The following is a 12,298-nucleotide window of genomic DNA, read 5'->3' as shown; positions in this document are numbered from 1 at the left end:
GCCACTGCACTCTACTCTAGCCTGGGCAACAGAGCAAGGCTGTCTCAAAAAAAAAAAAAAAAAAAAGAAAGAAAAAGAAAGAAAAAAGATATATATATACACACACACACACACGTATGTATGTGTATATAAAATAAATATGCTTTCCTCTTTACTATCATTAGAGCAAAAATATAATCCTGATAATGCCTGTTATTAACCTCCTTGGGGACACTTGACTGTTTTCCAAACACATTTTTTATCCCTCAAGACTGTACATTGAGCACTCATTAAATATGTGTTAAATTTAGATTACTGGAATTAGACTAAGATATTAGTCAGCAGTCAGTTATTGTTACATCTAGACAAAATTTAACAGAACAGCTTTTCATTCTTTAGAATTTCACTTCATTGTATTGAAGAAGCTTAAAATAATGAACTTCTATATATAAAATAAGTAAAAGGATGAGAAATATTCATGATAATACTCTACATAAAATAAAATTCCCGATTAAGTGAGATCGCAAAGACAAATGTAAATTAGGTTAGATAATCCAAAACTTCATTTTATGATTTTCAACTTTTAAAATCCTTTGTTTTGTTTAATGAAACAAAATTCACACTTACTTTACAAAATATGTCTTTTAAAATATGTTTCCTATATATGACGTTATACTACTTTCCTCAGTTTACCAGCAAGTATAGAGATATGTGCATGCAGCAATTAAAACATGCTACCACTAAATATTCTTCCAATGTATAAAGAATAAGCAATAGGTTTCTTATGATTGTTCACCTAGAAGTACTTCTTCTATTTCAAAGGAAATACAAAATAGATAACTAGCGATATTTTTATAGTTTTAATTGCTAAAACGTGTGTGTCCACATGTATTCTACTTTGATGCCCTTAGTGCTCTAGTAATAGATATTTAACATTTTATGGATAAAAGACTTTATTACCTATTTGTAGAATAGATTGGTGAAGATATAATTTGTGCAAGCAAAAGACCAATGAATAAAGGACATTTCAAAAATAATTAAGAAAATTAAGTTCTGTGTTATTTAATTAAATCAGACTCAATATTTTCCTTCCTCCAGTGACATCTACCTGCACTGGGAAATTAAAAGACACTTGAACAACAATCTACTAAAATTTAATTTGTGGTCAAAGCAATTTATTTGGTCTATCAGGCTACTAGATTATTTAATTATTCATTCATGATTAGTTTTGTGAAGATGACTGTAGACTGATAAATACAAAGGGAGAATATTAATTTCTTCAGTATTTGATTTTTAAGTGAGAATTAGTTTTCATCTGCACTTTATAGTTTTTGCTAAAGACCAATTCCATCAAAAACTGGTCCAAACTCATACCCTGGTAAAATCATGAAGATAGATACGTTATTTTATAGATAAAACTCAAACAAACTCAGAAAGTTTACTGCAGAATGATCTTATTGCTTTTATCATCACTTCTCATACAAGGTGTCACCACCTCTGATACAGAAACCTTACCAATCCATCAATTTATTTTATCTAAGATTGAGAGATCATACTTCAGTTCACTAAGAGAGTGTCTCCATGGCAGTGTTGTTATATAATCAATATAAATCATTGTAGACAAAAAGAATAATTTATGCCAAGAAAACTACCCTCATTGGGATATTTGTAATCTTAGATTATTAGCATTGATCAAAATTGTTAAAGACAATTAGATCTGTGTAATACAACCTCATGTTTTCATTAAATAATTCTATACCAATTAATTTTGTCTTATAAAAATATGTTTTTATTTTAGGATTTAAGTCATTTCCTTTGGCAAGAATAATATTAAGTTCAAATTTATTTTTATTTAGATACAGTGGAGAATGAAATAACGGATCAATAAATCTGTACCTAATAACATAAAATTTAGGGGTGCTTCTTATAGTTAGTTGGTAATATTAAGTTAAGAGGCATGATGTGAGTAGATCATTCGGATTTGGGAACACATTTGTTCTTCAGAGTCTCAATTTATAAATTCCAGAATTGAACTATTTACAATGTCCAACTTATGTTCCATAAGTGTCCATCCATAGTGTGGGATTATTAATAACAGATGTATTTAACAAAAGGCATTAGTGGACGATGAACACTAACCAAGACTCTGATAATAGTAATGAAGTCAAAAGTAACTTAATTCTATTAGTGTCACACTCTCATTTGTTAAGATCTGACAGCATTAATAAAGATTCATTTATGAAGACAATGAGTTTTATGTTGTCATTTTTTCCCCACTGGAAGTGTACTTTGATAATAACCCCAGCTTTCAGAAACCTCATAGTCATTAGCATTTGATTGTCATCTCTTTTGCTTTTTAACACTAGATCAAAAATATTAATATGCAAATTATAGAATTCAGAGACTATAAAATCAAGTAATCTTAAAGCTGAAATGGAGAAATTTTAAGTGAAACTTCATTTTATATTTGAAAAAATGAGGAAATCATTATATTCAAACTCTTCTGAGCCTCTTGGAGGCAAATAAACCAAGTAAGTTTTCTAAAATTGTTATACTCATTGTTATAGTATATTCTCTCTGCACTGATATCAATGAATCTTTACTCACTTCTAATGTTACACATCACTTTGAGTTATAGTTACATAATGTTAACAAATATTAATTTCTTCAGAACAACAAAGTTTGCTTGCTCTTTGTCTTCACAATGTATTATTTGATGTCTCATTCTCGGCAATTTAAATCAAGATTTCTAAATCTTGTGGTAGGTGAGATTTTTCACAATTTAGATTTTCTAACCCCAGATCGCAAAACAAATCTAATTCTAACCTTAGTTTCATAAATGCAGTTCAGCTCTTGATCAATGGGGAAGATGTTTACTTAAAATAGAAACAAGGGCCCAAACATCTTGGCTATGTTAAAAGACTACCCCAGATTAAATGATCTTTTGAGATTCATGGAAAAGATGAGGATGCCTTATGGGATGGGTAGAAACAAGGGAAGGCTTTGAGTAGGATCACTAATCTGAGAAAAAGTTGATCTTCACGTTCTGTCAACAAAAATTGTCAACCTTTGAAACACTGTCATGCCTGCCTTAAGGAAATCAATCAGCACACTGTCACTGGGCTAGTACAGAAATGTGACTGTTGATATACGCCAGGGAAGATGGAAATTTGAAGCAGAAAATAAAAATAACTGTAACATCATTATATAAACTAATTTCCCCTGAGTTCCTACCATGAGAAAAGAAGGAAGTCCCTGTGGTTTATATACATATTCTGAGTCAGACTCGGTGCTTGAGGGATGTTTCTATTTGTGAAAATGTTGGCTTCCCTGTCAAAAAATACTTACAATATTTTAAAAAGCTTTATAAATAACAGGCCATCTGAATTAAAAAGTGAAAGTTAAAGAGATCTGTGATTTCCTACTCCTGAACAACAGTTCTTTCAAATACTGCAATGTATAGTACGATGTGTGTGAGTATGTAAATAGCTATATGAATATAGGGAATTAGCATTGCAGTATGATTTTACTTGAAAGAGAGAACAGAGAAGGTTTCAAATCTGGATTCTTTTTTAAGTGGCAACTATTAATAACATCAAGAACTCTTATAGATGATTTTTTTTCTTTAGAGAGGAACATGATCCATTAAAAAGTTGAAAATTAATCGCATCAAAGTCACATAAGTAAGTTTTATTTTTACTTATTTTTTAAACAAGCAGAATTACTTGGTAATCACTTCATTCCCCCACTTCTTCTCTTTTTAATTTTTTTAAATTTTATTTATTTATTTTTTTTGGAGACAGAGTCTCTCACTGTCACCCGGGCTGGATTGCAATGGCGCAATCTCGGCTCACTGCAACCTCTGCCTCCCGAATTCAAGTGATTCTCCTGCCTCAGCCTCCCGCGACCATGCTTGGCTAATTTTTTATTTTTTTTATTTTTTTTAGTAGAGACAGGGTTTCACTGTGTTGGCCAGGCTGGTCTCGAACTCCTAACCTCAAGTAATCCACCTGCCTCAGCCTCCCAAAGTGCTGGGATTACAGGTGTGAGCCACTACACCCAGTCTTTTTTCTTTCTTTCACTCTTTTCCTTTTGTATCATGAACTTGCAGTGATCCTGCTCTGAAGGTTATCTATCCACCTACAATCTGTCTGTTGATTAGGAGTCAGGAACTGCACTCTGGTTCCTACCTCTCTCATTTACCAGTCATATGATGATAAGCATAATACATTATCACTCTGAAACTCATTTTCCAAATATTTAAAATGTGAAATAATACTTGCCTTGTTTGTGCCAAGGTATACTGAAACTCATAAAAAGGTAAGCTAAATTGATATATGTATATATTAGTTTTAGAAATCAATATTCTAAATTTTAAGTCTCATGAAATTTTATACTACATACATTTTAAACATTTAATAAATATTTTCCACCAATGCCTTTAATTTCAGTTAATTAATATCAAATAGTAAATAGTATGATGCCTTCATGTATAAATTGACCTATTTAAATATTTAAATTGAGCTTTTTTCCTAGAATTTTTCTCTATATTTCTCCCTTCTCTCCCTTTGCTATTTGAACTATTCATATACATTTTATATTAGCCTAGTTAGGATAAACGGTGATTTTGCTATTCTTGTCTATTCAACAAAAGTAGAGCAAATTAATATTAATTAAATTCTCATCCTATTCTGCAGGACAAAGGGATTTTTAAAAGAAATTATTATGGTTGGCCTACTTATTTCACATTGTAAAATTTACTAAAGTTTATGGATGAATCAACACATGCTTCTTTTCTCTCTTTTTCTTTAAGTCTCCTTTCCCATAGCATATATGTCACTTTCATGACAGGGCCTTTTTGCAAGTCAAAGTGCATTCAGTTAAAGTCACCCATGTCATGGCCCTCTGCATGCCGGGGGCTATGCTTTGTGTTCCATTCTCATTATTTTTAACAAGCAGCCAAAACAGTATTTGTCCACGGGGCCATACAAATGCCCCAGTACTTTAGGCACATCATATAGTTACTTTAGGCTTATCACACATTCTAAAACAGAAAGAAATTTTAGAGCATTTCTAAGACTCATCTAAGAACCTGTAGTGAGACCTTTTGTCATTTGCTGACAATCTTTCAAAGAATGTCAAATGAAAGCATATTTTAACGAAGCTAAAATTATGCCAGCAGGCTTATTTGTTTTATTTGAATTAGTTAAGCAGCTTTCAAGACAAATCAGAAATTTCTTGGAAGTTCATTAAGCTGCCCTAAGGGAGACATGACAAAATTATTCTTTGAATAAAGCACTACATTTTAAAACAACACATTTGTCAAGATGGTCAGTTGAAGAGACCCTATTGCTAATATCTGATTTAAACTTGGTAAGGTCTCATTTTGATTTTATCTATTAATTTTTATTGTCCAAATAAACATTTTTTATTTGTTTAGGCTGTGCTGTTCAATATGATAGCCACTAACCACATGTGGCTATTAAAATTAAAATGGAATTAATTAAACATTTAGTTCCTTAGTAGCACTAGCTACTAAGTACTTTCAAGGACTCTATAGCTATGTGTGACTAGTGGCTACTGCATTGTTCTCACGCAGATTACCGTCCTTGCAGAAAATTCTGTTGTGAAGTGTTGCTTTAGAGAGAGACTATCCACTCTGTTATTCAATTTATTATGTCAAGTGATAAGCCTCACATTTCTATAAGTACTTAAATATTTTAAAGCATCTCTAAAAATCTTTTATGCAGGTATGTCTACTCCATACTAAGTGCTTATTCTTCCCAATTCTGCCCCTGTGATAATTATCATCCTCATATTACGACTGAAGAAATTAAAGGTCAAAAAGATTAAGCTGAAAGTAGCATGTCTGGTAAGAGGTAAGCACAAAACTGTGATCCATATCTATCTGACTCCTGAATATTTTTCCATTTCATCAGATAAGGAGATGTCATTGCAGGAACTTCACCCCAAAGTGCTCATTTAAAAATCATCTAAATTTTAGTTTTTTTGAGGAACCTCCAAACTGTTCTCCTTAGTGGTTGTACTAATTTACATTCCCACCAACAGTATTCAAGGGTTCCCTTCTTTGCAAATCCTTCTCTTTCTTTTTCACTTCATATACTCAAACATATCTGCATTTCACTGAAATTTGCTCAAGAGGTCTGTAGCCTTCCATTTCTGAATGAATTTATAAACAAATATATCTTTACAATAGATCAGCATCAGTTGAGCAATTTTCCCATATTATACATCCTCCAGGTCAAAACCTTCAGATGATATATATCAGAATGTCTTATTTATATGTTTTGGGGCATATTTTTAACACTAGTTATATATAGATCATAGTTTGGCAGAATATTTAGAAAAGTGTGAAAATCCCCTGAACATATCTATCTGAAACATGCACATTTGTTATTTCATTAACATATATTTTCCAAGATCATTCAAGTGCATTGTACTATTTCACATACCCAAATCTGAGTTATCTATCACTCTTTATATCATATAAATAATTAAAAAGAATTGATCATTAACTTGATAAATGTGGCCCCTCTGCACATATTTTGAAGAATACCAAATATTCTATCTATTCTTCTCTCTACCTTCTCCATCCTAAGACCCAAATCAAGCCAGAATACGTTATTCAAATTAACTGATTGAATCTTTTTTGTTAAAAGGCTTACTTACCCTTTACAACAAATGAACACTGTTTTCAAATAATTGTAAAAAAAATGAAAATATTTAACATTAACAGAACATTGAATAAAATTTAATCTCAATTTGATGATTCAGGATATGCTAAAGACCTTGCCTTACCTTGAAATCCTCATGAAAAATACTTATCTACATATGTTCAGAAATGCTAGTAATAAATTAAATTATTCTAGTCACCTCTCAAATAGATTTATGTGGCACCATATCAAATGGCAAGATAAAATTTGTGTATCTAAAGTAATCACTAGGAAAAATTGATAATCAGATTTATGGATTCATTCTTAATGATTTGCTTATGTCAAGTTTTTGGCAGAAGCATGACTGGACAGATTACAAGAATGAAGGTAGGCAAACTACTGATTTGTAAGTAGCAGGGCTGACCTCCTTGTCTGATCCCTTTATAGATTAATGAAAACACAACTGTTTGAAAATGAATATACATACCATGAAAATTCATAATCCTCATGTAATTGCAAAAACTGCTTTGATGAATTTTCTCCACTATGCTTTAAATTACATAAATTTTGAAAAATTGGGGTGGTAGCTTACTCGAAATTTGAAATACATTAATATCATTTTATTTAACTCTTTAAAAAATGAGATGATATCTTTAACAAAGTGATTTTAAAACGCACCTTAATTAGTTCGTAGTTTTGAACTCCGTTTATTCCTACGTCAGGATCAACAGCCGCTGGGAGAGTATATTTAGAGTTTATAGCCGAGTTCTCTGGAATTGATATGTTGATAACCGTTGCTGGGAACAATGGTGCATTATCATTTATATCTTCTATCAGAAAACGTATCTTAACCAGTCTAAATATTTCATCCGGCAAAATGGCAACCTCCACTTCATAAAAGCACTGCTCATCCCTTGGGATACCAGCACATAATTTCTCACGATCAATGCGAGCGCCAGTAGTGAAGATCTCACCAGTATCCTCTTCAATTCGAATCAGTGGCACATCTCCGGTCTTGTACACTAGCTTGAACTGCATAGCAGATGTCAAGGACTTGTTTGGAATCAGCGACAAGTTAAGGTCTTTCAACAAGTCGCCTATCAGGACGTTTTCTGGCATTTCTTCTCGGATGGTGTAGTTTTTCTCCTGGGCGCCAGAGTGGAACACCACGCATGCTAGCAGGACCGCGAAAATGTACGTCCCGGACAACAAGTCCATACCAGGTACACTTGTTACAGTTTGTTGTATTAACCCGCACAACACTGACCAAGAGAAGAGGAGAGAGAGAAGAGGAAGAAGAAATTATTAAGAAGCCAACCCTAAACATGCATGTTAACAAAAACTGTTTTAAATTAAAATTACTAAATGAGATGTTAGCATAATTGACACTCTGTTAATTAGTGATAAATTTGTTCTGAATCAAATAGTATGAATTTGTACATTAAGAATAAAGAATAAAGATAAATGAAATAAGATACCTACAGTATCAAAAATGACACAGAGTACCTATAAAAGTGTCCACCATTGATAAATTATAAAAGATAATACTTTAATATACCAAGACAGTTAAAGAGAATACAAATAATTAAAATATTTAATTCAATAGTTAAGGGAAAATAAAGGGTATTTGTTACAAATCACAAAGTATAATCATTATTCTTTGTTATAATATAGGTTTAAAATGCAATTATTCTCTTGGCAATGAATAATTTATACAATAGTCCATTTCTTCAGCTCTGGGCATCAAAGTGAAAAAAATTGATCTGGATAAAAGGAGGCAAGGAATCATTATAAAGGAGGGACTAATAAAGTTTGATGTGAAGAAGAGAAGTTTGGGAGAGGAGAGGGGTTGATGTGACTAATGCCTAAACATGGTAACAACTATCATGTGAAAAGGGGATTAGAGGATTTTTCTTTGGATAAGAAAAACAAGAATAGCTATTAATATAAAGTACAAGTAAGCAACTTTCAGATTGACATAACTGCTTATTAAAGGATTCTGAAAAAAAAAAGGTTTCAGGATATTTCAGGGGTGTATTCCATATCTTTGGAGGTACTGGACCACCAGATTAGATCTACTATATTTGCTTTAGATATATGGATTTGGTAGATGACGTCCAAACTAGAAGTCCCAACCCTGAGAATTTATGTTTATAGAACGCAGAAAGTAGTTCATATAAAAATGGGTTTTCACATCTATAGACTAACAGGAATTATACAACTTCAAGGAACAGCTTGAGAAGGGCTTGAAAATAAGAAAGGCAATTAAAAACAGTACCGAGTTGAAAGTGAGTCAAAATCAATCTCTCTTGCTACTTCTCCCTATTATTTTTCACTCACTGAAAGCTTTAAAATTATTTCAGTTCTTGAACTCTTCTGACAAAGTTCAATGAGGAATTTTTATTTTCTTAAAATCTGCAAATTTTATCTTCACTTTCCTTTCGTAATTCTCAATTCTTATTCTCTATTTTATTTATTCTCAAGTTTATATGTTAAATATCTTTTAATCTCTAGTATAATTAAACATTCTGATGTGCTTCTTCTGGATAGTATTTGTAGATGACATATTATATAAACAAAATTAAATTTGTATCACACTGAGCTAAAGCCTATCAGATGTTATACTTTTACAATTAAATGAAGGTTAATGCAACTATTAAGGTATTTGACAGTTTTGAAAACTCAGTGGTCAGATGGTTATTTAAAATTCCATTCCAGAAATGTATTAATGCATATAGGTATCCAATTAAGGAATTTATCAATATTTATTGGTAATCGATAACATCAACAAGTTTTAGTAATTGTTCTAAAAACAGGACTACAGGATATAAATAACTTGTTATGGATATTGTGCTCTGATTATGCCAAGCAATGTGTTATATGAAATAACTATCCCATTGCATAGCTACACATCCGCATTTTTTAAAATATGCATATGCCAATGTTGGAAGACACAAAATTGGAAAAAAAGAAATCTTCCTATTTACAATCAATAATCAAATAAATGCATCTGTTGCAACAATCGAGATAGTTTAGGTCAGGAGTAGACTTAAAACATCTCATTAATTTTTATCACAAAATTTTAAAAACATATATTATGAATCCAGCGACTTTCCTATGTTAAGCAGTTGGTATCATATATAAAATATGTTATTTATGATAGTGAATAATGCTAGAGCTGAAGACATTCTTTATCCTAGTAAACAACACAAAAACACTGGTGCCTGTGGTATAGTATTTTTAGCATCATTTGTACAATGATGTGCATTGGGATTACATAATATAAAAACTTGCTCAAAATTCAGTCTTGTGAATTTTCGGTTTTATACTCTGTTATGAAGTTGAGATTAAAAATACCCCATTGATACTACCAGCTAATATGCACAGATATATGTGTTCTATATGCTGTGAATCTAGCATATCTAAGAAGTTTTGGATGTTTATGTGATTTTATAAATGTCATGCAAACATAAGCAGAAATAAAAATGGGGCAGTGACAATTGGAATTAAAATTATCGCTCTATTCTTATCTTACCCTTAGGTATTACACATTATTACAACTGGCAGAAGAATACTACAGACTGTTTTTAAAAACATTGCAGGATATTCTCACTTAGAAGTGGGAGCTAAATGATGAGAACTCATGGACATATACAGGGAAACAACACACACTGGGGCCTATTGGAGGCTGGAAGATGGGCGGAGGGAGAGGATCAGGAAAAATAACTAATGGCTACTAGGCTTAATACCTGGGTGATGAAATAATCTGTACAACAAACCCCCATTGCACAAGTTTACTTATATAAACCTGCACATGTACCCCTGAACTCAGAATAAAAGTTAAATTTAAAAAAATAAGATAAAACAACCTTGAATTCCTGGGATAACCCCCCAAAAAGAAAAGCAAAATAAAGAAATAAAAGCATTGCATGCATGTTGCAATATCTCTACACAACAGAAAGAATTAATAGAGCGATCTAGTTCCAAGAAGTCGCCCTCTCCCAATCCATTCTAAATCTGTTCTACTCTATTTTTTATTTTTTTAATTATACTTTAAGTTCTAGGGTACATGTGCACAACATGCAGGTTTGTTACATATGTATACATGTGCCATGTTGATGTGCTGCACCCATTAACTCGTCATTTAACATTAGGTATATCTCCTAATGCTATCCCTCCCCCCTCCCCCCACCCCACAACAGGCCCCAGTGTGTGATGTTCCCCACCCTGTGTCCATGTGTTCTCATTGTTCAATTACCACCTGTGAGTGAGGACATGCGGTGTTTGGTTTTCTGTCCTTGCAATAGTTTGCTCAGAATGATGGTTTCCAGCTTCATCCTTGTCCTTAAAAAGGACATGAACTCATCCTTTTTTATGGCTGCATAGTATTCCATGTGCCACATTTTCTTAATCCAGTCTATCATTGATGGACATTTGGGTTGGTTCCAAGTCTTTGCTATTGTGAATAGTGCCACAATAAACATACGTGTGCGTGTGTCTTTATAGCAGCATGATTTATAATCCTTTGGGTATATACCCAGTAATGGGATGGCTGGGCCAAATGGTATTTCTAGTTCTAGATCCTTGAGGAACTGCCACACTGTCTTCCACAATACCATCATCATATAAAACATTTTAAAATGTGTTTCATAACTGGAAATTCATTCAGTGGTTTTAAAAACTGGGAAGAAATATTGAGAAAAAAATACCATTTCTAAAGCTTAAGTGAATATATATGTTGCCAACCTAGAAGGAATATTCACCCTCTAGTTAATAAAGAGTTTGAGATGAAATGAATTCATGGAGGTTTAGCCACTTATTCAACAAATACTTATTAAGCAATTTTTATATGTCAAGCACAGTTCTAGACACCGAAGGTACATCAGTGAACAAAACAGTTTATATTTGATAATATATTCTAGTATGTCTTTAATTCAATGTTCAATTACTGTATAATGAACTCATCTCTGCTTCTACCAGGATGTGAACATGCATGTTTAAGTAACCTCAATCTCCAGATTTTGATTTCAACCCTCACATTTGCCACTTGAAAATTTATTATCTTTAAAATTTATTAAGTTTTCTTTGAAAATGCTGAGTTTAATTCTTTGAATGAACAGTACAGAAATTTAGCTACTAAATATGGATATAAATAATCACTGCTTAGTCTTATGGAAGCATGGCACATTTAACTCAGATATCCAGGGAAAAGATGCCTACATACGTATCTTAATATATGTAAATTACATTCTAATTTTTCTGTCTCATGAAACATGTGACAAGATAACCTTAAATTTCTTTGCCCTTCTCCTACAACCCACTCCTACTATAGATTAATGTTAGTTTGGAAATTGATAAAAGAAACAACACAAAAGAAGATATAAAGAACTAAAATTTGGCCGGGCGCGGTGGCTCACGCTTGTAATCCCAGCACTTTGGGAGGCCGAGGGGGGCGGATCATGAGGTCAGGAGATCGAGACCACGGTGAAACCCCGTCTCTACTAAAAATACAAAAATTTAGCCGGGCGTGGTGGTGGGCACCTGTAGTCCCAGCTAGTTGGAGAGGCTGAGGCAGGAGAATGGCGTGAACCCGGGAGGCGGAGCTTGCAGTGCAGTGGCGCAATCTCGGCTCACTGCAAGCTCCG

General features: G+C 32.7%; 1 protein-coding gene across 1 annotated transcript in view; it reads right to left on the bottom strand.

Moving 5' to 3' along the window:
- LOC116811854 (protocadherin-11 Y-linked) overlaps window positions 1–7,980 on the bottom strand; it is a 53,114-nt gene extending 45,134 nt beyond the window's left edge. Inside the window, 2 exon segments of the mRNA XM_058441717.1 lie at window positions 7,332–7,877; window positions 7,879–7,980. Coding sequence (XP_058297700.1) covers window positions 7,332–7,877; window positions 7,879–7,980 — 648 coding nt within the window.
- Between the last annotated feature and the right edge of the window lie 4,318 nt (window positions 7,981–12,298).

The sequence above is a fragment of the Hylobates moloch genome, unplaced genomic scaffold, assembly GCF_009828535.3.
Source record: "Hylobates moloch isolate HMO894 unplaced genomic scaffold, HMol_V3 SCAFFOLD_7, whole genome shotgun sequence".
Lineage (NCBI taxonomy): Eukaryota > Metazoa > Chordata > Mammalia > Primates > Hylobatidae > Hylobates > Hylobates moloch.
The sequence above is the reverse complement of the archived record's forward strand: the minus strand, read 5'-3'. Positions and strand labels throughout refer to the sequence as shown.